Source organism: Eublepharis macularius, chromosome 9 (assembly GCF_028583425.1).
Source record: "Eublepharis macularius isolate TG4126 chromosome 9, MPM_Emac_v1.0, whole genome shotgun sequence".
Taxonomy (NCBI): domain Eukaryota; kingdom Metazoa; phylum Chordata; class Lepidosauria; order Squamata; family Eublepharidae; genus Eublepharis; species Eublepharis macularius.
In genome coordinates this window covers 28,325,125-28,352,166 of record NC_072798.1, presented here as the reverse complement: position 1 = coordinate 28,352,166, position 27,042 = coordinate 28,325,125, and the positions used below count along the sequence as shown (strand labels likewise).

At 41.6% G+C, this 27,042-nt stretch overlaps 1 protein-coding gene across 1 annotated transcript in view; it reads left to right on the top strand.

The window, feature by feature from the left end:
- Positions 1-27,042, top strand: part of KIAA1549 (KIAA1549 ortholog) — a 128,038-nt gene that overhangs the window by 78,429 nt on the left and 22,567 nt on the right. Inside the window, exons 5-10 of the mRNA XM_054987821.1 lie at positions 69-199; positions 1,608-1,791; positions 6,597-6,656; positions 9,340-9,485; positions 11,517-11,694; positions 18,063-18,244. Of these exons, the coding sequence (XP_054843796.1) occupies positions 69-199; positions 1,608-1,791; positions 6,597-6,656; positions 9,340-9,485; positions 11,517-11,694; positions 18,063-18,244 (881 nt within the window). The remainder of the gene's footprint in view (positions 1-68; positions 200-1,607; positions 1,792-6,596; positions 6,657-9,339; positions 9,486-11,516; positions 11,695-18,062; positions 18,245-27,042) is intronic.

Below are 27,042 nucleotides of genomic sequence, written 5' to 3'. Positions count from 1 at the left end.
GACATTCTGTTGTTGGGTAATCCAAACATTAAATATGGTAATGCAAACATTTAACTTTGTACTTCCAGTGCTACAGTTTGTGCCTCAAAACATTGACGTTCGGTTCTGTAACTTCAGCCAGCGTATTGAAAAAGGGCTGACTGTTGCATTTGGGGAAGTGAGGAAACATCATCTGGAAATTTCTAACTTCTCTGTGCAGGTGAGATAATACTTTACTCTGTGCTTTCCCCCCAAAGTACTGTTGGTTGTATGTTGATGATAAAGGTGGTGATTATTGCTAAAGTTATTTTCAATCAATATGATTACTGTAGATAGTAGCCAGATAACTTTTTTATTATTATTATTTCCAAAAGCCTGCTAAATATTGGCTGTATTGAGATAACCAATCAGATCCCTGACTGGTTATCTAAGCCAGGCTTGCAGATAATATTGCAACTGACTACATTTATAGGCTACTTTTCTTTAGGTAAATGCAAAGTGATCCGCAACACACAATTAATAAAAATAGATTACAGTGGCTTGGATGCCTCCATCATTTTCTGCTGATGAAATGAAATTCCCTTCTATTAGCAGAGGCAGGGAAGGTGTTTGCTGATTTCCCACACCCAGTTCAGACCCTCACTTTACCAACCTTCTTGCCTCCAAGGAGTGGAATTGGTGGGGAGGGCCTCACAGGGCTAGAGCTGGAGGGGTGCAGAAAAGCCCTGATCTGTGTGCTCTGCACCACTTGGGTTTTCTTGATACAAGCCACTGTATTCTTCTAACTTGTTAAAACCAGTTAAAAGCCATCTAACAAAGACTATATTCTAGAGGAAAGGTACAGTATATATTAAAAACCTTCCTAAAAAATCAGGTCAGATTTTAAATGCCATCTGAGGAAAACTGTTCTTTCTCAAAAGGGGAGTCCACAAAACCAGAATAAAGTCCTGTCCCTATTCCTCCCTACCCGATAACATGTTACGCATATTTCTACTGCTTTAATTAATTTCTTTAGATAATTAGATAATTTCTTCAGGTAACTTTATATGCATACTCTTATTGAATCCTAGTATTGCCAGCCTCCTTGTGAGGCCTGGAGATCTTCTGGAATTACAGTTGATCTCCGGATGGCAGAAATCAGTTCCCTGGACATAATGTAGGATTTGAGTCCAGTGGCACCTTAGAGACCAACAAGATTTTCAGAGTGTAAGCTTTTCGGAGTCAGAGCTCCTTCCTTCAGACACAAGTTCTTCAAACTATAGATGGAGAATTGTGGCTGCAAAAAATAGCTTCCTTAAACCCCCTTTGAGAGCTCATGGCAGAGGTGACATGTGAACCATTTTGAGTTGTAGCTCAACTTCTTGGTCATTGTGTTATATCATTTCAATTGAATACTTCCCTAGGCCAAGGTCACAGGTATTTCTTCCTTGGCTCCCTAGATATCTGCAGAGATGATGAATTTCTTGGAAAAGCCCAGTATGCACAAATCTAAAATTGTAACTAATGGTCCTAGTTTCAGGCTCAAATTAAACATGTGTCCTTCAGAATGTTTGTGTTTTGAGAATAGTAGGTTGGAAAGGGAAGAGCAATGCTAATGTTTTTCCTTTTCCTACCATAATATTTTTTAGATACTGAATATAACCTTGGGTAGGTCAAGAGCTGCATTTCGTCAGGGCCCTGTGCAAATTGTATATGCTGTTCGAGAGAAACGTGGATTCTTGAATGGATCCGAAGTCAGTGAATTCCTAAGGAACCTGTCTGTGGTAGAATTCAGTTTCTACTTGGGCTTCCCTGTGCAGCAAATTGCAGAACGTAAGTATTCTTAAATGTAAAAAGAAAATGTTCTTGCCCCCCCATATACTTCTTTAAATCACTTCAGTGTATGTAAGAGTTACTCTTTTTAGCTAGATAAATCTATCTCAGGATTCCATGGCTACATGCGCACATCCAATTTGAGCATGGTTAAACAAACGTGCATAAACCTAACCTCTGCTGGGATTGTGTGCGCATCTGCCTCCTCCCTCTTCTTCCTCATCCCACCATGCAGAGCACAGTGAAGAAATGTTAGCTTAAGCATTGTTCCAGTTACCCCAGACCTACCAGCTCAGGGAGGTGTCTGAACCTGAATTAGTCTTCCCTCCTCCCAAACTTGGATTCTTAATCAAGATTTAATCCTGACTCAGTATCACAGTTATGGGACAGAAAACTAATGCCGGTAAAACCATGAGACTACATTTGTGTGTCACAGATTACCAGAGTTAATCCAGCATTCCTGGTTTAATTGTAATGTGAAGAAAGGAAAGGAGAAAAGGGAGGAGTAAGATGTACTCTGCAGTCTGACATAAACTGGCTTTGTCCCTATTTTTTATTTAACCAGAGTTAAATTGGATTGCAGCCTCTCTTCTATGGCTAGCCAAGCTTTTCCCTGTGGTTTGTCTCCATGTAGAGCTGCTGTAGTATAGTGCTTAAGTGGTTGGGTTGCAAGTCAGCACTCTGCTGGTTTGAATCCCACCACTGCCATGAGCTCAGCAGGTCATCTTGGGTAAGCCATTCCTCTCAGCCCCAGCTGTATTGTGGAGATAGTAATGACACTGACTTTGTTCGCCACTCTGAGTGGGGCACTAATCTATCTAGAAGAAAGGAATGTAAGCACACTGTTAATATTAAGTATACTGTCTTTCAACAATTGGGCTGCATTTTCTGGTTATCAAAGGTGGCAGCAGCTGCTAACAGAAATGTCACTGAAGGCCTGTTCTCAGGGCCATATTTTTAATCCACAAAGCAATCAAATGATAACTTGGTTGTATGATATATCTTCAAGAATACATGAAACATATTTTGTGGCCATCAACATATGCAATTAACGGCGCTTGCATCAGCATTGTCTGCATGATTCTGTGGTTGGTTTATAATTTTGCAAATTTTCTCAGTCATGTTTTGAGCCATATCAAGTAATATTTCAAAGCTGTTAAAAATTAGGACCATGTTTAGTGATTTTATAAATTGAATGGATCACAGAAGAAAAGCCTGCTGCTGCATTTTCTCAGTAATCACTTTTTAGAGTCAAAATGGTTTATTGCAGATGTGAGTGTAGGTATTTAATGAGGAAGGTCCTCCATCTTAGAGAGCAAGTGAATGCTTTCTGCACAGTATGGAAAATATTTTTCTGGCATAAAAATGGATATATAGCGCATGATTGTGCTAAGCAAAAGACACATTAAACATAGATAACAGACCTATTTTGGAGGCCATATTCTCTGTGGGATAATTGGACACTGTATATTCACTGAGTGCCCCCCAATAGATAACATGTGGCCATGTTTTTTTTGTTTTTAAAAAAACAGGTTATAGCTTTCTTTATCTTTCTTTCCCATCTCAGTGCCACGCTTTAAATGTAATAGCTGGTGTTTCAACTTTGGAAGAGACCGCAATCTTGGCATTGCAGATTTATTTGAAACTGCAGCTCAGATAAACATACAATGTAACAGGCAGGAAGGAAAGAATGATTGGGAAAATAATGCACTATTTTTTATAAGGAACTCTGAGATCCAAAGAATTAGACCACCAGGCTGAGCTAGTCACATATGGTAAGCTCAAGAGGAACTTGATAAACAACCTGCCTGAGACTGCAAACCCAGGGATATTCTCAAGTCAGAGTACGTGGCTGGGGTATGCTGAGTTTGGGTGCAGTCCTGAACAGAGTTTTATACTCTTACAAGTCCCCTTGAATTCCATAGGGTTAGAGGGTCTAACTTTGCTTAGGACTGCATGTAAAGTTATTTTCTACCCTAATAAATTATAATTCAGTATCTCAATTGAGAGCCAGTTTGGTGCAGTGGTTAAGAGTGGCAGGACTCTAATATGGAGAACCAGGTTTGATTCCCCACTCCTCTGCTTGAAGCCATCTTGGTAACCTTGGGTCAGTCACATCTCTTTTAGAGCTCTCTCAACCTCACCCACCTCACACGGTAATTGTTGTGAGGATAGTCATAACATACTTTGTAAACCACTCTGAATGGGTGTTAGTTGTCCTGAAGGGTGATATATAAATCAGTTGTTGTTGTTATTAAAAGCTTTAGTAATATGCTAATTTATTCAAATACAGTCAATCAGAAGAGGAGTGATGACCCAGATAAAACTTTTAATTAGGTAGTGACAGTTTCTGACATGTAAAGCATGTTAAATTAAGTCCTGTAGAAGGAACGTCAGAAACTTCTCTGCCTAGTAGTTTTATAACAATGTGTCTCATGGCCTTCAGAAATAAAATTTTGACTGAGAGCCATCTACAAACTGCTTAGCATCCTGCCTTAGGTTCCTGCAGTCTTCGGTACTTCAAAATTCTTCTTAAAAAAAAAGAAAAGACTTTGCTGTAACAATGCTTGAGTTTGTATAAAAGCCACATTTACATGCTAATTCTGTTGAAATGTTGATGGCTCGTTGAATGTTAAGGTTGAACGTTACATGTTATTTAAGAACACTCTCTTAATTTAAAATTTTATGTTCTTTGACAGATGGTTAATTCCATTTTCCCTGAAGCTTAGGAAATATCAGCACAGATTCCTTGTTGCTTATTTGTGTCCATCGGTATATAGCATCATATGGGCTTAGCAAATTTATGCCTTTAACCTACCGGTATAAAATACACTATTTAATCATTTTTTCTCTCTGAATAGTTCCACCAGTAATTTTCCATATCGTATCAAATTTCAATCTGAATAGTATAATTAAAAACATAAAAAGGAAGGAGGGTCAGTAAGAGAAGACTAAGGCCGATTCCAGACGGCCCTCCCCATCGCGAAACGTTGCGCGTCGTTGCACGTCGTCATGCAGAAAACGCGAAATATCGCGTTTTCTGCACGATGACGTGCGACGTTTCGCAATGGGGAGGGCCGTCTGGAATCGGCCTAAAAGTTTCTTTGCCAATGGAAGATAATGAAAGAGGGGGGCAGATGAATCTCCCTGGAAAGGGAATCTCACAATGCTGGTTCCACAGCCAAGAAACCCCTCTTTCATGTTTCCACCCATTTACTTCCAGGTGATTGCAGTACCCAAAGTAGTGCCCACAGACCTTAATGGTCAGGTATCATATAAAAGTAGACAGTCTAAAATCTGTGAGGCACACTACGTTATAGATCTAGGTTATATATTATATATCTAGATTATATCTGCTCCAACATGGGGGGAGGACCTCTGGCTTAGTGGTAGAGCATTTGCTTTGCATATAGAACATCTCAGGTTCAATCCCCAGCATCTTCAATTAAAAGGATCAGATAGGTGATGTGAAGGACCTTGACCTGAGACCCTGAAGAGCCGCAGCCAGTGTGAGTAGACACGCTGATTTTGATGGATCAATATTTAGTTTCAGTGTAATGCAGCTTCATGTGTTCAAGTGACATGTAACAAGAAACTGAGTACTTCATGAGTGGGATTGCTAATACATGCATCTTCTGAAAGAGTTAACCAACACAGGTAATCTGCTTCTTTCATAATTCTTTGTTTCTATTTCCACTCCCATGTACTCCATCCTTGGAAATCCTATACTGTGCAGTGGTACTAAATTTAATGAGGAAGTGGTTCAGGTTGTGGAGGCAGCTAGCTCTCAGACCGCTGTAGTAAAGAGTCCAGTAGCACCTTTAAGACTAACCAACTTTATTGTAGCATAAGCTTTCGAGAGCCACAGCCCTCTTCATCAGCTGTGGCCCTTGAAAGCTTATGCTACAATAAAGTTGGTTAGTCTTAAAGGTGCTACTGGACTCTTTACTATTTTGCTACTACAGACTAATATGGCTAACTCCTCTGAATCGCAACCACTGTAGTTCCCCAAATACTGAAGACGGCCATTAGTGTCCTTGTATTTAAAGGTCATACAATCTGATAATATAGTGCTAATAACTAGGCATGAGCAGAATGGGATGTACTGGTCTTCTCTGGGGTGATAGCCAGCCCAGTCTTTCTCTGTCAAGCCTTAGAGACCTCTGCTCCAGTTCTTGGAAAAACAATAATGCCGGGAAAAGTTGCAGTGGGAAAAGAACAAGATCTAACATGAGCTGGATGGACTCAATAAAGGAATACATGGCCTTCAGTTTGCAAGGCTGTCAATGATAAAACATTTTGGAGGTCATTAGTTTATAGGGTCTCCATAAGTCAGAAGCGACTTGATGGCACATAACATACACACAGGCTTAACACACCAGATTGCAGAAGATGGCATAATTTACCAAGCAATGCAAAGTGGTATACTCAGAATCTTACAGAAGCCTACTGAATGGGTCTTATTCCCAGGAAAGGTTTCATAGGTTTGCAGCCTTAGTTATTTGAAAATAAAACCATGAATTTCCTCATTTTTCAGTGTAGCTCTCCTCCTCCTCCTCCTCCTTCCAAAATCTTCCAAAATATGCAAGTATATATTAGCTCTATAGGAATTAATTAACTTAGTTGAATGGTCAGAACGTAGAACAGGCAGCAATGATTATGATACCCTAGGAACTTGCACAATTTATTTCATTGTCTCAGTAGGAACTGCAAAATAACCTCTTGATTCCTGTCCGTTAAGAGTTCTGGAGCTTAGTGTTAATATAATGTTTTCTGTTTCTTTCCCCATCCATTTTTTCCTCCAGCTGTCTATTACCCTCAGTTGAACACATCTCACTTGATGAAATCTTCCTGGGTGCGGACAGGTATGTACAAATGAAAGACTGACTCACTTTTGTAATAATATATTAACTGGATAACATGAAGACTGAAGTCATGGAAAGCAATTTAAAATTGAAAAAGTAATTTAAAAAGTCAGTTTCAAAAAGTAGTGAATGTGTTTCTGAAGTGATATTTAAAGTGGAAAAAAATATAGGTAATTTGGTTAGCCCATGGACGAGAGACGCAAAATAATAATAAGGGTAAAAGGAGGGAAGTTTTCAATGAAACAATTGTTATCTTTTATCATTGGCAATGTAGAGCTTTTGGCATGTCTCATTTCTTCAATTTTCTAACAAATTGATGTCATTCTGTATTTTGGTATATATTCAGTTTTATGATGAAGAAAGTTCAAATGAAAGAAAAGAAATTGAAAATATAATAAAATGACTTTTGGTTGTTGGGGGTTTTCCGGGCTGTATTGCCGTGGTCTTGGCATTGTAGTTCCTGACGTTTCGCCAGCAGCTGTGGCTGGCATCTTCAGAGGTGTAGCACCAAAAGACAGAGATCTCTCAGTGTCACTGAGAGATCTCTGTCTTTTGGTGCTACACCTCTGAAGATGCCAGCCACAGCTGCTGGCGAAACGTCAGGAACTACAATGCCAAGACCACGGCAATACAGCCCGGAAAACCCCCAACAACCATCGTTCTCCGGCCGTGAAAGCCTTCGACAATACATAAAATGACTTTTCTTAGGACCAACTTTAGTGTAACGGATTACTCTACAATTACTTCTGTTTTATCCAGTTTCAATTTATATAGTTCCCTTCTGATGACTCTCAAAAGCTCATACCCTGGAAATATAGTTGGTCTTTAAAGCGCTACTGAACCCAAATCTTGCTCTTCAACTTTATATTTACACTTCAGTGGAGTATTTCATTTATGCCTCACTTTTCTCCCCATTGGAATCCAAAGTGGTTTACAGCATTCCCCCTTCTCCATTTTATCCTCACAGCAAACTTGTGAGCTATGTTAGGCTGAAGTGAGAGTCACCAAGCAAGCTTTAATGGGAGATTGGGGATTGGAACGGAGAACCAAGTTCCTAGTCCAACATTCTAACCACTACATAAAGCTACCTCCAAAATACAATGATCAAAGATGATGACTGTAAATTGTATTCAGAGCTGCATAAATTCTTCAACCAGAAACCTTCACCTAAACTTGACATTTCTCTTATGAATCATTTTAATTTATGACTTTATGGCTGAGATTGTGGCTAAGCATCCAAAAATTAAGGATATATATATAGCAGGTCCCATGATCCCCAGCATAGCCTTTTTGGTGGTCAAAGAGGACCCTCTCCCCTCTTTTTCACTAGCAGGAAAGCTGGTTGGACCACAGAGCTGCTGCTAAAAATTGTTTATTTAGATATATTTATTTAAAACATTTCTCTCTTGCCTTGTCTCCTCGGTCTCAAATGGCAGACTCATATCAAGTTTCCTCTTCCTAATCTCTCCTATAATGTTTCTTGGGGGAAAGGAGAAACCAAGAAAGCCACTAAGAGCTCCTTTGCGGAAAGAAAGGATAAAAGTATAATAGATTACAATGTACGTTTCTCTGCTTAATTGGCTGCCAGTGATGGGGAAGGGGAAATGCATCACAATAATATCAGGATATAGGATAAGTTTTAAAAGATGTTGCAGAGGAGGAAATTTCAGGGAGGCTACACTATGGAACTTTGCTTAGTCTGGAAGCTCTCCCTCTTCTCTTTTTTAGTAAAAGCTTCCTTCATGTGAAATACACGGGACTGCATAATAGTAAGAGATGGTTTTTGTTTAGAAGTCTAGCAGTTTTAATATAGTTTTAAATTACTTATACGTTGGGAATGACAGTCCCTTCCATGGTCACCCCTTCCCCTGCAAATAAATTGGCAGTTCTATCCCACAAAACACATGTTAACCTAAACACTTTGGAAGCACGTGTTTACTATGGAAGAACTCAGGACAGTGTACGTGGTGCTCCTTTGCTCTGTGTTAACTTTCACAACAATCCTATGAGGTAGGCTAGACTGAGAGGGAAGGATTAGCCCAAGGTTACCCAGTGAGCTTTATGCTGAGTAGGGAATAGAACCTGAGTCTCCAATCTTAGTCTGGTCCCCTAACCCCTAGATGACTCTGGCGTTTGCATGCTGTTAATATCTATGGTGGCAGCAAAGGACAAATTCATTTCAAAGAAGCTTTGGAACACAGACACTAACAGTACAATCCTAAACAGGGTTACTCCAGTCTAAGCCCATTGATTTCAGTGGGTTTAGACTGGAGTAACTCTGGTAGGGATTGCACTGTAAACATCAGGCCTTTATTCTGAAACAGAATGAGAAAGAGGAAGTTTTACAATTGAGGGAAAAGAATGCTTGCTAACCACCACGTTCTGGACCTACATACATATAATACAAGCAATGATAAACCTCAATGTTGTACTCTGCCCTGAGCCCGTCTGGTGGGGAGGGCGAACTAAAAATCTAATACAATCAATCAATCAATCAATCAATCAATCAATCAATCAATCAATCAATCAATCAATCAATCAATCAATCAATCAATCAATCAATCAATCAGACATTCCAAATCTACTATTTGGGGTGGTCTCTCTTATACTAGAAATCACCTACATTTGAAGCTACATATTCAAATACTATTTTTTCCTTTCTTGTGTTTTTCTTTCAACATAGTTGTTTTGGGTGTCATTAACAAGAAAATTCAAGAGGACATATTCCAGACTGACATGGAGCGGAAACTGGCCCAGTTATTAAATGAGGCTTTGGGCAGAGGGCGAATATGGAGAAGGGCAACTTTTGCAGGGAACAATGCTGTGCAGGTAATACTAGAAGAGAATTCATAAGGAATCTACCCATCTATGATAACTATCCCTCCAACTGTTTGATTTATATTTTACTGCTGAATTCCTGGGATTAAGGAGTGGTCAGGTTGTAACAGCAGAATAAGCAATATCCATCTGCTGCATCTTTCCTACATTGCCAGGAATGTGTGTGTGTGTGGGGGGGGGGTGTTTCTGTGTGTTTAATGCCAGCTTTCTGGTGAATGACTGTCCCTGTTTTTGCTCTTGAGCAAAAAATGTTGTGAACATGGGTTGTTATCAGGGGCATTCTTCAGGGTGCAACTTTTTCCCCGCTGTCTCAAAAGAAAATCTTTGAGTAGTAATAGAGTATATCCACCTGGAGTCTTTTTGAGAAGGGTGGGCTGTGTAAATGCTGTAAAATAAATAAATCCATGTAAACAGATGAGCACTAAGTCATCAAGCATTGCATGGTCTGCTATTTTCCACACTTGCAGCTAATGAAGTATGTGTTTATAATTGAGGACAATGATGATTCTTCATAAGGATTGAATCCACACATCATTTTCTACCAATGGAAAGGGTTTTTTCTCTCTCTTCTGTTTTCCACTGCACACCTCCCTCTGCCTTCCCACAGTGTTTCTGAGGGTTCCTGGTCTCCAAGGAGCAAAGTTGCAATGCAGAGGGGGGGAGTTATTGGTGAAATTTGTCTCCCTCCTTCCATTCTTGGAAGTGACTTGCATTTTGGGAAACAATTTTTATATCGTGCAACTCTCTTGACCAAAACCAACATTGTTTTTTTAAAAAAATCAGTGGGAAAATGGGCTGTTGTAAAGAAAAATGAATATGGCAGGTAGAATGCAGCCTTCAGCAGTACGTGAAAGCATGGGAAGGCGGGTGCTCCTGATACAGTCCTTGAAGTGAGAATTGGGAGGTCTGTTTTCATCTGTGAAATGTTGGAGAGTATGAGAATCTGAGATAATTGGACTGAGTAGGGGTTTGACTTACTGTTGTTCTTTCGTTATTGCTTTAGATAGATTACATGTTTTTTTGCCTGTACTCCTTCTGCTTTCTCTCCCATGCCCCTGTCAATCCCAACTCCTCCTCATTTTCCAAGCTTAGTAAAAGAAAAACTCAGAAGGTTTTCTAACAAGGTGAACGGTGTCCACAGACTCTAACCGTGGACTGTTTCGTTCTGTAATAAGTTAACTGCTCCTGGTCCTACTCAAAATAGTGTGGTATACCTTCTGCTGGCCCCATGAAGGAGTCATGGATTGCTTGGGAGTCTTCATATTGAAGTTTTTGCTAAATTAAAGTTTCTCTGGAGCAGTCACTTTAGGCCTGTCTGAATAGCTCAAAAGAGGTTGTTAGCCACGGTGTTCATCAGTGATAGTGACAGGTAGGACAGAGCACTCGCAAGCAACACAGGATAGCTAGGATTAACATAGTATTGACGCTGAGTTTTATCCCCAATAAAATGAATACAAGAAAAAGAATCTTCACATAGTAGTGACATCAAGTACTGTAAAGGGGGGGGACAGGATACCAGGACTCAATCCAAGGAACCAGAGGCAATTCAAAGCAGTCTGTAGTGGGGTTTTCTGATGAGTCGGATGAGAGGCAGACGGCAAAATCACAGGCAAGCCAGCACTGATACCTAGGAAGGCACTAGGCAGAGCTGCTTAGGGAGCACGATTACTAAGTCTGAACTAGGACTGCTTGCAACTGATGAGTTGTCTAGGCTAAAGAAAGCAACCTGCTAGTCAGGGCTTTATAGAGCCTGAGATACCCTAATTGGTCCCAGCTGTCATGTGCAGAAGTCTAGTCTGGTGCTGCCTGAAGCTGGACTGGAGATAGCAGCCCAGACAGTGCTGTTGGGCTGTAAAGTCTCCAAGTCCTCTCCACTTTTTATACTGCACTTGCTCCCTTGAGCCGAGTTGTAAAGCGCTGTGGCTTATTGGGTAGAAAGCCCAGTTTGAGTCCCACCTAAGCACCTTTACAATACAAGACATTTGAATCTGAAGCGTTGAAGTGTTTTATGTCCCTTTCCAGATTGTGAATGTGTCACAAATAGAGGGCGTTGACAACCCAGTCATGCTGGTTTATTTTGTGGAAGATCAAGATGGTGAAAGGCTCAGTGCTGTGAAGACATCTGACCTGATTAATAGAGTGGATATCCAAAGAGCTGCCATCGTCCTTGGATACCGCATTCGAGGCCCAGTGGCACAGCGTGAGTCCTGCTAAGAAACACTGTGATAAAAGATCCACGTAGTGTTTTTGAGAAAATATTGTGTGAACATCAAGAACCATTTACCGTGTGGTCCTCTGCCCACATGGGGAGCCATTCACTTGAAATATTTATTCCTGTAGCAAGGAGATTATTAGCTTTCCCATACTACTCCCCACAGGGGTAAATATTGCATATGATCACTTTTCCACATAGTGAGTTACACCTTTCTAAGCCCATTGACTTCTGTTGTACTCCAACCAGAGTGCCTTCAATCAAAATTACTATGAGAGGCATAGAGAGCCTCTTGAAGACACTCCTTCCCAAATAGACTGTAGGTCTGGGGTTTGGGCTGTCTCCCTATTAAAATTACCGCGGGCAGCAGGTTATTATGTCAAATCCAGCACACAGTTCAAAACTGCAAAAGTCTAAATGACTTAAAAGTCATGTGTGATTTTGTTACAATTACTTTTTAGAATTTTTACTTTTTAGCACAGTCTCCAAGCACCTGGTCAGTAATGCTAGGAAAAGTGGAAGGCAGCAGGAAAAGAGGAAGACCTAAAATGAGATGGTTTGACTCAGTAAAAGAAGCCACGTCCTCCAGTTTGCAGGATCCGAGCAAGTCTGTTAAAGACAGAACGTTTTGGAGGTCTTTCTTTCATATGGTCACCATAGGTCGAAGACGACTTGACGGCACATAACACACACACACCTTTTAGCAGAAAATGCTCTTTCCCTTTTATTTTCTCCTTGTATCCTTTTCTTCCTTCAGGAAGCTTTACATGGTTTACAGGCAATTCCAGGCAATCTACCACCCAGTTTAATAATGTAAGCACATCCTGTGCTGTAATCCAGAGCCTGGGCTGCCTGTAGAAGTGTACCCTGTTCTCTCTGCTGGAGGGAATCATTATGCTCTGCATGAACAAAGTGTGTAATCTACCTATCTGCTGTGCTGTGTTGATGGCTTGCTGGCCCAGGCAAACATCAAACGTATCTGGGATTCAGATAACACATGGTCCTTGCAACAGCTTCAAATGTTGCTGTAATTTGTTGAGGTGGTCACAGTGTCTCCAAGCACATGGTTCCTGGACAGGAGTTCTTGCAACCAAGGGACAAACTGTACATTATGTTCACCATGAGTCAGGTCAGGATTCCTTGATCTATTTTACAGACAGACATTCTCAAGCATTCTGGGGTCGAATGCAGCCCTGGTGCCAGGGGAGTAGGGGCTTCTCTCCCTCCATGTCATTTTCCTGAACTGAAATTGCTTTGGGGGGGGGGAGGGCTCTGTTTGCCCAAGTTTGGGGCCTTCTCACACACTGAAGCTCCTCCTCCACTCGTGCCATGTTCCCAAGCTGAATTGAACCCTGGAATTCTTCTGTCTACCCAGCATCACGTCTGTTTGTAAAATGGATTGGGGAAATCCAGCCTGTCTCATGGCCAATGTAACATCTAGTAGTTGCACAGCTACTGGGCCATGGAGTGTACTGTCTCCCATATTTGCTAGATCTTGGCTGTTGGTGCTGTTAGCAATAGCACAGCATAGCAGGATTGCAGGATTACACCCATATGTCCTTTCCATTGTACACAAGAGGCTTCTTTGTGGGGGGGAGCCCTGTGCATGCATCTGGGGCCCTGGATCCCCCTCTAATATTGCAATTCAGTGCTATGGTTTACACAGTTATTTAGGAAATAGCAATAGCAACACAACTTCAGAATTAGTTGATCAACCAAATGACGAATACAGTGGTTTTGTGTGAATATAGATGTTGATGGGCAGGTCAGTTGTCCTCTTGGGAGTAGACTACCTTTTAAAAATCCCACAAGAAATCAGAGTTGCAGGAGGGGTTTTACAGAACTGTTTTTCAAAGTGTGTTTTTCATCCTTTTACTGTTTATACAACCTGAGAATTTTGTTCATTTTATGATTTTTCCAAAGAATATGAAACATATCAAGAAGAATCTCTCTGGTAAAGAATACAGTCTGGCCAAATTTCATAAAAATCTGATGAAAGATAGCTGAGTGGCATCAGTTACATACTTGCAAACATAGCTCAATTTCTCTGTTTGTTGGTTTCGATTTGACCAAAAATTCAAGAATGTTCTAGGTAGTGTGTGCTCATGTGTTTGAAAATCTTTCGTGTATTCTAGAAAGTATGTGGTTTCATAGCTCCCATAGCTCCCTAAACTAACCTGAAAGCTAGTTAGCATAAGTCACCTATCTATTCAGGTAGCAGAATACAAGGGGGAAAGATTGTTCTGCTCTGGTCCATGGCAAAGAGCTAGAAACAGCATGGAGCATCATGATTGATAAAGGAGGTGGGCACGTAGGTACACATGTGGGTGTGGTGGCATTTTATAACTTTAAAAATATTAACCATACTCAAACATGACAGTCATCAGAAAAATAAACTTACAAACATTAAAATATTAAAAGGAAAAAAATTAAGTATATATTGATCCAAAACCTCACTGAATAGCTATGGCCTTTAAAAAGAAAGAGATTGTTACTGTCCCTTTGATGTTATAAATATCCTAGTTCCTTTGAGGATTTTTGTAGACTGTCTTTGTCGTTCGGTGCAATGAGAACATAGGAGCATGGCTGTGCAGTGAAGTGGCCTTATCCCACTGCTGTGTCACTAAATTTGGTGAAATAGGCCAATGGCACCTCTCTCTGCTACTGCCTTTTTCATCTGTCTCCTTACCTGATTTCTATTCTCTCACCTACCTCAAATTCCTTTTCTGCTACCACTGCTTAAATCCCTTAAATCACACACTATATACTTTACTTAAGCTTGTGAAATTCCAGTTTCAGGACAAACCACTTCCAAACTTATATCTTGATATATGGATAATGGTAGTGCAGTCTGCTGGAATGAAAGGGTTTACTCTCAAAGTTGTACTTGCCATTTTTTTATTTTTCATATATAAACAGCTAAAAGTATTCATGGGGAATGGAGCTGGGGCAGGAAAACGTGTATCGTTTTTCAAAGAATGTAGAAATTATAGAAAATTGTATAAAAACTGTATACAGGAGGCATCTAGAGATGGGCACAAACTGGGAAAATTCCAAACTGTGAGGTTTGTGGTGTGTTGCATTTCACAAACCACGAACATTACCCTGGTTTGTGTAACGGTTCATTTGGTTTGTGGTTTATCACTTCCCAATACCCTAGAACAGCCCCCAGTCAAAGATTACAAACTTGCAGGAAGTCTTCAGCAGGATCTCCTCCAGCCACTCTCCAAGTTTGGCGAAGATTGTGTTTCAGATGTCCGAGTTATAGACCCCCAAAGCAGGTGCCCCCAAGAAAGTTCCATTAGATATGATGGGAGCCAGCCACAAATGCCAATTGACTTGTGTCAGGCTCTTGGCCTTGTTCGTCAGAGCTTGGAGGTGGCACGCCCTTCAAGTTGGCCAGGGCAGTGGCTAGGGCTCAAGGAAAGTCTCAGATATGCAGGGAGGAGGGGATTGGAGACACCCTGGATCGCCCTCTCCCTCCATTGGGATGGCCAGCATCACTCCCTCTGTCTCTGACCTTGTCATGCTCTCTCATCTCTCCAACTCATTGGCTCGCTCCCAACTACTCATCACCAGCTCCTTGTCTCTGCCCACCTTTATAGGTCCCCCTCAGCACCCTCCCCAAGTCAAGGAGATGTTCTTGGGGACACAGGAATATTCTTTTCAAGGAGAGGAGACAGGGACAATTTATGAGAGGAGGTTAATCTTGGGGGGAAGGAGAAGATGTTCTTTGGGGAGATAGGATATTCTTGGACAGGAAAGGACAGAGGCAATCCATGAGAGGAGGTAAATCCTAGGGGAAGGACACCCTGGGATAACAGCATTGCATTCCATAATGAGGAGCCCCTGAGCCTGGCAGTGGCCCAGAGACTGGGGATGGGGTCAGAGCCCTGAGCCACCACCTGGGCACCTTCCAAGCTGGGACAGGTGCTGTAAAGAGGAGCCCTCAGCCGAGGAACCCATTGGCTTGGCCCCTGAGCCTGGCAGTGGCACAGCAGCTGAGGTGGGGTCCGAGCAATGGTACCCCCAGACAGCTGTTGGTGGTGGGGCCAAGGTTAACTTCCAGTGTGGGGGAATCTGGATCTTCAATCCCCTAGGTCCGATGAGGGGTAGACCAGCAGGGGGAGGTTGAACTTTATGAAGGAGAATTGATCCACCAGGACAATTGATTCTGCCTCCCGTGCAGCTGGTGGGAAGAACTAATGCTGCTGGAAAAGTGGGCAGCTAGATGCTGGCAGCTGTCCAACAAGGCACGTGTGTCCAATGTTCCCTGGTCCCAGCTGGCCTTGGTGATCCTACCCAGCCCAACAGCATCCTTCACAACCAGGTGCAGCTTGTGCACCATGCAGACAATGCCCTCAAGGGATGTGACATTCGTGGCTGCCACCATGTTTCTACTGGTGTACGTGACCATGTAGCCATAGAGGCACCCACTCCCTCAGTCCAGCACCTGCAGGCGCCCATTCCCTCAGTCCAGCCTTGATTGCGGTGGGCAGTGTTCCTCTCCTAACTCTCATGGAGCTAATAAGAAGAGCCCTCAGCCAAGGAACCCACTAGGCTTGGCCCCTGAGGCTGACGCTGCCACAGGGTGGGTGAAGCTGCTAACCCATGACCCAGGCACATCCCAGCCAGGACAGGTGCTCAAAGTAAGAATAAGAACAAAAATAAAACAATACATACTGTGAGCCCTCAGCTGAGGAACCCACTAAGCTTGGCCCCTGAGGCTGGTGCTGCCACAGAGACTGGGGTGGGGGAAACACCTAATCCACGACTCAGGCACCTTCCCAGCTGGGACAGGTGCTCTAAATAAGAAATAAATAAGAAAGATATTGATGAGTTTATCAGCAATGCCACCAAACGTTCCAAAATCCTCCCTCTCTCTTTCCAAATTCCAGGGGAGCAGTCCCTCCTTCTGTCTCCACTGGCTGGAAAGTGAAACCATGAACTGGGACTCCGAATAATTTTGTTTGTTTGTTTGTCTGTCATTTATAGTCCACCTTTCTCACTGAGACTCAAGGTGGATTACACAGTATGAGATTAGTACAATCAGTATCAAGTACATTTCAATATAGTATCAAGGGCCTTTCCATATACAGTGTCATAGGGTAAATAAATACAAGTTTAAAAGACATAGTATTAGCAAGAATCCAATACAGAGTAGAAAAAAAACTGAAGCAGAACATAATCAATTCTAGGACCAACATTAGACAACATAGCGATACATAGGAGTACATATTTAAAGCATCAGATAATACGTAAGGCAATATAGTTATGAAGTCTATGGTCCCTAACTCAATTACCAAAGCATCTGAGACCCCATCCCTACAAATACAACCCTCCCATTTGAGTAAAAATCCTTTTTGAATAGTTCGGTTTGGCATCGTTTACAAAAAGCCAGGAGAGTGGGGGCTCTTCTGAATTCCTCATGTAGGTCATTCCACAGGATAGGGGCCACCACAGAGAAAGCCCATGTATGGGCTGCTGCTGACTTCACCTGTGTGCAGCCTGGCACCTGCAGGAGACCCTATTCAGATGAGTGAAGCTCTCATAGAGCAGAATGAGAACTCTGGTTGGCAGCCAGAGCTGCCTATCAAAGTTTTGAGGGCTAACATTGGTGTTCCCAGGGCTGCAGAAGGTCTGCAGATGCCCAGGCCCTCTGTTGCCTAGGCAATTGATAAATCGGCACCAGGCTGTCTGGCTTCACAAACTGAATACAAATCGAACAAACTGGCCCCAAATTCATCACGGTTTGTGAAAATTGTTCTACGAATCACTGGTTTGTGAACACCGAATCGGCCTGGTTCATGATGAACTTTGGTTCGTATTTCGATATGTGCCCATTTCTAGTGGTATCCTATGCCTTAAGATTGGCGGAAATATTTAAAGATGCCTCTAACTTGTGTTGGAAGCATGGAAAATCTGTGGCACTGTATAGTACATGTGGCACCACTCATCCAGCTGGCCATCCATTCATGTTGCTGCATGTGTCATTTTGTTTTCCGTGGTCCCTTGTGTCCTTGCCTTTTTCAGTGTTCTATTTGCCTACTCCCAGCTAGGCCATTAATAGCTGTGTGCTGAACATTTTCTGTTTTCGTATTGTTGTGTTAAGTGAACTGTGTTTGCCAGACAAATTTCCTACAGTTCAGCCAATATAGGGACAAGAGCCACCTTCAAAGCCAGGCATGGTTAGTTGTACAAATCCATAACTTTGCTTCCTCTGCTGTTTCTTATGCACATACTTTAGTGAGAGCTTATGACTATACAGTGTTAGGATTTGATAGATTAATAACTATCACAAATAAACTTGTAATTCTTCTCTCCCCACCCCGCCCATCCCATTTGAAAATTTGCAGCTGTGGAAAGAGTTAAAGACTCACCTCCAGAATCTCAGAACAATCTATGGATTATTGTCGGTGTTGCAGTTCCTGTGGCTGTGGTACTGCTTATCATCATCATTTTGTATTGGAAGCTCTGCCGGTCTGACAAGCTGGAGTTTCAGCCAGATACCATGAGTAACATTCAGCAGCGTCAGAAGGTAAACCATTTAACGTATTTATTTACGTTATCTGTAGTCCACCTTTCTCCCTGATACTCAAGGCAGATTATACAGTGTAAGTCAATGCAGTCACCATCTGGGACAATCAACAAACAATACAGTAGGGTATGGGTTGCAGAAATTTGAAAACAATAAGAAATCCTGTACAGTGCTGAAACAATGCAGAAATGAAACATAAGCAATTTGAATTAATGTATTAAACGGCACAGAAATTACCCAGAAGGGGCAAACTTACAGCAAAAGACAGTATGCAGCAGTATAGTCTACAGTCCCTTCCCCTCTAACCAAAGCGTCTCTCTGAACCATTTCCTTACAGCACAGTTCTATTACTTGTGTTTTTTAAAAAAAACTCTCTTAAATAATTCAGTTTTGCATAGATTGCAGAAAACCAAAATAGTAGGAGCTTTTTCTGACCTCTTCAGGCATACCATTTCATATGCTGGGGGTCACTACACAGCTGCAGCTGATGATATTGCCCATTTGCAAGGTGGTAACTGCAGAAAACATGTATGCCCCTTCTTCTCTGCAACAAGGTGGCTCACAAGATAAAAACAATGCAGCAATAAGATCATAAAAACAACAAGGAATCTTAATTATCAAAGTTAAAACCACTAATAGGCAACCCACTTGGAGTGTAAAGCGGCATAAAAACATTCAGCCTCATACAAAGGCAGTTTTAACAATAAGGTGGTTAAGAGGGCTAGAATGCTCAGAGTTACCCAGACTGTTACGGAGGTGGGTGTGGGAAACGGGGTATTACTTCAGCATATACTAGCTTTGAGTAATTCAAGAATGTTCTGTTTATTAAGGAAGTCTGTTCTGTCACTTTGTTGTCAAAGCTGCTTGCCTATCAAGTTTTAACAACTTTTTTCTAAATGATATGCTAACGATAAATAGAATGGGTGCTTGTGCCATTTTTGGTAGTTAGTGTTTCTAACCAGCATCTATTTAAGAACATTGATTGCACATTGGCTTCAATGACTGAGATGAAAAAGTGGATTAGATGACACCTTTTATCGAGCGTTCATTTGTTGGTGTATGAGCCAAAAGACCGCTCAAGCAAAAAGCACTTCTTGGGGACGTATTTCTGACACAGCTATTTATAGACCATTGGGTGAACGGAAAAACGTGGTCAGAAAGAGATTTTCATTCCAGCGTCTGCAAACTACTTTTTCTCTGTGGATTTATGTAGCCAGTAGCCTAGCTGACCTTGGGCTGAAAATTCACCATAGTTCTTCATGCAGTTCTGTTTTGGTCAAGATTCATTGAAAGATACAAAGGCAAAACCAATTTTTGCTCCTTTATTGTTTTAAGAGCTTGGGGCTATAACTTTCACAGGTAAGTGTGATAATAATGAAAAAAAATCAGCTAAATGTCTAATTTAAAACGTGGTGTGCCTGATGAGAGTGATTTTGTGTAGGACAGATGTGCTTTTGGACAAGGGAAACAGAATGTGCTTTTCATTGAAACTAATCAGTGGTTATTATATATTGAAAGGAGGTAATTTGCGTAATACATTTTCATCATACCCTTTATCCAGAGAGCTCAGAATGGCATAGAAAGTTCTCTTTTCCCCATTGTGTCCTCACAACAATCCTGTGAGGTAGGCTGAGAATGTGTGACTGGCCCAAGGTTATATTGTGCCCTTCCATGGCTGTGTGGGGATCTGAACCCAGGTTTCCCAGATCCTATTCTGAACTATTGTGCCTCATTAGTTCTCATGTTATGTTAGTTACCATAATCTACGATTTTTGTTGGAGATTAAAAAGCTTTCCTTGGAGATGTTAAAGGATACACAGCAGGCTTACAGATATTCCTGTCAATACTACCTTTATATATGTTGTTTCTCTGTTGTTAAAAAACAACATTTTAGTGTAAATTTTCATGCATTTGATCCCCATTTACTTTGCACTGAATTTCAATGGAGTGTGCAGGCCTGTGAGGAGCTGTCTTGATAAACAACGAGTGTGTGTGTGTGTGTGTGTTTGTCTAAAGTGTCTTGCCCTAGGCATGTTATATCGATAGAGTTATGGCTGATTACCTATTAGAGTAAATAAGAAAGCAGTTGATGTATCATCTACAGTAAAAGTTCAACACACTTAGCTTCATGAGGAAATTCATCCATAATTGAAATCTGAAAAGCAAGCATTTTTTTAAATAACATATATTAACATATATAAATTTTACACTGCTGGCTTGCATATTTTTCGCCAAGTATATCAGTTATTTGTAGATCTCTTCCCGTCATGTTGAGTCCAACTTAGGTGTGAACACTGCCCATCTCCCCAAACTGTGAGAGATCTGAAGAACTTTTAGATCATGGTTGGTGAGGCAGTAACATGTAGTCACCCAACTAGAGTATCATGGAAAAGAGACTTCAAGCCATTCAGATATGGCTGGCCTGAAGGGGAGAAACCCCATCCTATTCACATGAGTTAGGGGATTTTTTTAAAAACCACTGCTGTGCATGGGATGCAGAGTGGACTTAGAACTGGATCTGAAGTTTCATCAGTGAGAGCACATATTCTTTCAAGGGCCAGCTACAGTGCTTACCATTAATAGGACCTGGTATGAGTGAAAAATATGATATGATTCTCTTGTGTTCAGAGACTGCTACAATTTTCCCCACTGAAGTGTTCTGTTCTGTGCCATTCTTCCAGTGGCCTTAATTAATTGTGTGACAGATGAGAGGCACAAAGTGCTTGCAGTTGTGGAGCCACCAGAACAAATGAATGGCGGCTCCTGCTTCCTCTCTATTGTTGAGACTGAATGGTAGAATCAAGGTCAGCCATAGCTGTAGCTTAGGTGAACTTCTGAACCACTAGCTTGTACATCCTGTTGATATTCCAAGATCTCACCTGGGAGCACGGCTTTAGCGGGGCGGAGGGGGGATGTGTTATTTAGAACAGATACTTTTGAAAGGCTTTGGGTTATGGTTTCCTTTAACAGAATGACTCTTCAAGTATGCAGCAAGTTTAATTGACAGAGGAGAGGCCTCACCTCTTTAGTTGCATGCATTGACCCAGTTTCACCCCAAACCAATGGAAAGTGATTCCTGGAGTGGCTTTGGCTGATAATGATATGCATAAATAAAGGAAGTGTGAACGAGCTCTGCTTCCTATCATTACACTTATCATTACTCTCCCTGTGGGAAGGTGCACAAATACAGGAAGAATAACTCCCTTTTGCTTCCTGTATTATGATTTATACCCAAAGCTATTCTGAGTTCAAAAGAATTTTCCCATCTTTGGCTCCAGGAGAATTGGATCTCACTGTAGCAGATTACTCTTTTAAGGGTATGGTTTACCAGCTGTTAAATGGCCTTTTACCAATTATTTCTCATTTACAGATAGGTTACGAGTGGTGGAATCGGCTTTGTTCAGTAGCCACTTTACAGGCATAGTAAAGGAAAAAGAAAGAATTTGCAGCATTCTGCAGTAAAGTTCTCCAGCTGGCTAATATATGTAGACTTCTTTTAAGTTTAATCTTAGCAGTGGGGTGTGCACGGTTGAGCACTATGTGAAGCACCTTTTAAGGCTTCTGGGCCTTCCTCTGGCAGCTTTATTTGCCCACCACCACTCTGAACAGGAGTGGGAGAAAAAAAACCCAGCAATATCAGCTGCGTTAAGATGTCACTTCAGGGTAAAACTTGGAACTGACAGAGTTGCTCAAGGAATCACCAGAATCTCAGTGGTTTTACCATAGAGTATCCAGCAATTCCTAGAGCTTACTCTACATCACTTCTGAGTTTTATTCGGAAGTGATGTTCTGACATAGCCAATGTCACTTACACTTCCCCCCATTTCCCTGTCCCCAACCCTCCCGCTGGTTGCAGTCCTACAGAATAGCCTCTCTCAGGGTTAGAGGACCATAGATCTATTGTCTACCTCTTAATGCTCAAATTAAATGAATCTATTTTCTTCATTTATACCCCACCTTTCTCCCCAATAGCTTACATTGTTCTATTCTCCTTCATTTTATCCTCACAACAGCCCTGTGAGGTAGGCCAGGCTGAGTGTGTGTGCCTGGCCCAAGGTCATCCAGAATGGCAGAGTGAGGATTCAAGCATGTGTTTCCTAGCTCTTGTCCAACACCTTTCCTAACTATGAAGCTTTGGATCAGCAAGAAATGGTGGTGATTGGCTCATATTCTAGGAGAGTCCAATAGAGGGAGTGGTTCCCTGCTCTCCCTGCTTGTCTTGGCCCTAGCGTAGGTGGTTTTCAATATAAGACAGATGAAAGAAATGGAAGATTTCTGTATAGGGTTCCCTTGCTGAGTGTGGTGGAGATGGTGGGGAGATTCACAATCTGTGCAGCCATCCTATGCAGTACAACATAACCTCCTGCAAACCATGTGCATGTCTCTTCTCTGTCTCCTGTCTGACTATCTTGCTCTTTCTCCCTAAAGGAAGCTACTTCCAACTGTAAAATGAAAAATATAAAACCAACCAAACAAAACAGCGTGTCTCAGTCTGGTTCAGTAGCTGGGTGATCCAAATGCACTGGCTGTGAACCACAGGCCAAGATCCCTTTGGCCTGTGCCTCTGGTCCCACCCAAACTTCAGTATCTACAAGGAAATTTGCTCAGATGGAACTCTGCTGATGCTTGCTTGCAGCTAGCAAGATCTTCCTCACTCCATCACCTCTACCATAAGGAAATAAACCCTGCACCTGCCCCTCTTCCAGCAAAGAAATTCACCTCCTCTACTTATCTAATCCCTAGAAGTCTCCTGGGGCTAAGGAAAGCAGTAGGAGCAGGTCCCAGCACAAGGGTTAGCACTTGCAGGTTGCTGTGCCTCAACTGGCATTAGTCATGCATTGGCAGTTTCCACTGATTTTCCCCTTCCTACATTCCCCCCCAAAGCAGCCGTTCATGGAGATCAATGAGCTGCATTGGGAGAGGGGATACAGGAGTTCAGCTGACAGAGAATTTAGTCTGGATCCAACCCATTTGATGGTTCATTATCATGAGGCTCTATCAACCCATATACTTGGCCAGAGCAATCTTCATTTAAGTGGACTCATAGTGTGTTAGAGGAAGGAGATGGATAAGCAAGCTGACAACTTTCTCTTCCTCTCCTTATAAGTCTCTCTGCATTTCCCATATAGGGTTGGTCTCTTCGTGTATATAGATTCATTGCTGCAAAATGAACAAGTCCTCTCAAAGAGAGGATGAACCCCTTGTAAGAACTTCACAATAGCGGCCATTGCTTTCCTAACACGTAGGGAGGAGTGATCCTTATATGGATTAAGTGGGAGATATGAATCAGAACGATTTGGACCCTATTTGTAGGCAGACAGCGCAACATAATAAAAATAGCTGTGAGATTTAGAAGTGGATCTTTGTGATAACGACAAATCTTAGCCCTTACTGCATCAATGGCTTTGTCATGGATTAGGCTCTGAGACAGAACTGCCTTTTTAGCAGAAGAATTACATAAAAAGCACAGCAAATATGCCCACTCGGTAAGTCGCTGTGTCTTTTGCAAACCTCCCTTTGATGTGGTCTGTGTTGTCACAGTGGCAAAGAGCCACTTTTACGGGAAATAAAAGGAATACCATGAGGTTTCGTTTCTTTGGCTTTGGCCTGCAAATGTATCTTGTATTCAGCTAGATGAGATTACTTAAATGCCAGCAAAGGTGTTTGTGTTCATTTACAAAAACAAATTCCTCAGTTGATTTTCATACTTGTATGAAAAACCTGTTGATTTATATTCAGCTCAAATGTAGAAATGGTTATGAATCTGGACTAAGCAACTCGAGGGCTTGGTGCTGATCTAATAGTTATTAAAATCCTACTTCTCCCTATTAAGTGTTTTTCTATTCCTCATTGCAAAAATAGATTTTTAAAATTTATAGATAAAATGGTGAAGAAATAAGTTTTAAAAAGGAACTTTTTCACTTTAAGTGCTGAAATTCACCTTCAACTTTATCAATTGATGGTTACAATTTAATATTATCACAAAAATTGTAACAGTATTTTGAGATCCTATAATTTGCCATCTTCTGTGATATGTAAATGATCTGCAGTTATGTCTGCAGTTCATATTTGTGAAAGTGTAAATCATGCAATCTTAAGCATTAGTCCTATGGCATTTACTTGCAAGTAAATATGCATAAGGTTGCACTATAAAGATGCCATTATATCTTAACCACAGTTCCACTGTCCCACATGCCATGTCTTAGCAGATATATTCTTTTGCAGTTGAAGCTAAGATTGGAAGCATACATTAGTCACTCACTTCTTTACCATTCTTCATGTTACCTTGAAGAATCTTAGCTTTATGGACATAGTCACACTCTGAAGATTAAACTGAGAAAGGATGGCTTGGTTCCATGGAGCATTTCCACTGGCAAAAGGATTCCCACCCACCCACCCACCCACCGTTTCTCTACTACTGCTTCAGACCTCTGACTCCGACATCAGGCTGTTATCCCCCCAAAGCAGCATTTGGGGGGGGGCGGGATTTGAGGCTGGATAGAGGGTGAAAAAGCTATGCTATGAGTTTCTGCTGACCCTAAAATGAAGTAATTTCTATTCAAATGTTGTTCATACTGAATCTTAACTCTTTTTTGTAACACTCCTTTTAGTGAGTCATGTCCCCCCCTCATCCCCACCAGTTTTCCAGAACAATGCGCACTAGCATTTTTACTAGGTCATAATTCACCACGACATTTTTACAGGGTATCCAGAGCAGTTCATAGATTAGCTGCCAGGACTGAAATATTATTATTCCTGAGATCAAATATGGGTCCCAATTTGTTAGGCAACAGGAGCTTCCAGATTACAGTGGAGGGCTTTAAATAGAATAAAACGGAATTTGCAAATAGGTCAGTGTGGTTTGTGTTTGTGTGTGTATACAAATAAATGCATATATATAACAAAACAAATATACTCATAGATAGAAGTACGTTGATCTAGTAATAGCTGTCTGCAAATGGTGATGGGTTGATGAGAGAATCAGGCTGTTGGCTTGAATCATCCATCGTTTCCTATATAGAGGCTGAGATTCCCAGGTATGGAAGCCACATATCCTCAGGTTCCCATCATGTTTGCTTAGAATTAGGAATACATAAAGTTGTACTTTTCGTGCTTGTTCCACTCTCTTTTTTTAAAAAGCCAAGCCAGGAAAGGGTTAAAATGCTACTGCTTCATGCTTTGTTTTGCAAAGGGCTGGCATTAGCAGAAAGACACCAGGAGGGAGGGAAGAGCAGCCATTTAACCCTTCCCTGGCTTTTAAAGCCCAGAGAAATGAGCAGTAATGTTACAACTCATTCCTAGCTTTAAAAAAGAGAGAGAGTGTGCACATACCCCTGAGGGAGGAAGGAAAAAGCAGCCAATTAACCCTTCTCTGGCTTTTAAAGCCAGCAGGGAATAAGCAGCAACATTAGGAATTGTTCCTGAGTTTGAAAAAAAAAATAAGAGAATGTGTGCATACCCAGGAGGAAGAAAGTGAATGGAGAAGCAGCCTTATGACCCTTGCCTTGCTTTACTGATGAAAAGGAAGGAAAAGGAGTTCAGAGGAAGGTGGGAGTGATTAATTCCGCACAGACCAATCTGCTCCGGAGGAAAAGGAGAAAGGGGAGAAAAGAAGCAGAAGGGTAGTATAGAGTTCACACTAACATTAATCGGGCCAGACGTGACTTGGCAGTGGCTTCAAAATAAAATTGCGCTATGTCTGCAGGCAAGGGGGGGAATCGGGGATGCCAGAGACAAACATCAGTACTGCGTCCCATGACTACCTGCAACTTCTGCAGACATGGGAAGCAGAACAGATACTGAAACACTTTAAACTCCCAGTGTGAAAAGGACCCAAGATGTGTTACATTTCCTTTACTTCATTGATCATCCTCTTATTCATGTAAGCAAAGCAGAGAATGGATCCAGTTAAGCAGACTACTGTTGAATCTCATTCATAAGTGTACTTATGTGCAAAGTTGGAGATGTTACAAGTTTTAAATTTACAGCATCTTTTTTGAGATCCATGGATTAGAAGTTGGGCTTCTTACAATAGACCTACATCTCCCTCCCTGCCTACTGTGATATCTCAAGTTGGACTGGAAATCCTAAGGGCATCAGGCCACAATATGGTATTAAGTCCTGACTGTCACATAACTAAGGATATCACTTTTAGAAGGTACATTATTATGCATGTGAAATGTTACTTTTAGACTTTGGCCAGTCTCCTTCGAAGTGATATGGCCTATGAAGGATTGGGGGTCTTCCTCCTATCCAGTCACTGTACCCCACAACTGGTAACATAAAGCCATGTGCAGTATGTCACTACACAACAGAAGTTGTATAAGGAGATGTGGAAAGGAACGGGTTACAACAGCTCTGTGATCCATGGCTACTAGCTCGATATGAGTGCCCTGGTTATGAATTTTTTTTTAAAGGAACTGTTTGGGATGCAGTTTAATCTCCTGAATAAGTGATGCATTTATGTACACCATTTATTTGCTGCCTTGAGTCGTGACATTGTTCTCCAGGTGGCTTACAAACAATAGCCTCTTTATATAAAAGTCAAAATAGCAGGAGCAGTGTAGCAAGCATTAAAATAAAAAAAAATCAAAGCAAGAGTTCGAGATGAAAGGGAGCAAGGTTAGAAAATCCACTGAGCATTCAGCGTTGCACATTGATATCCTTGTCTTATTTAGGTGTCCTGGAAGTTACCTCAGGACTAGTTCTCACTGAAGTGGAAAATCTGCTTCTGGGCAGAATGTAGGTGGCTCACATGACTTAATGTCCTGCCACACACACAAAAATCCCCTGCACAT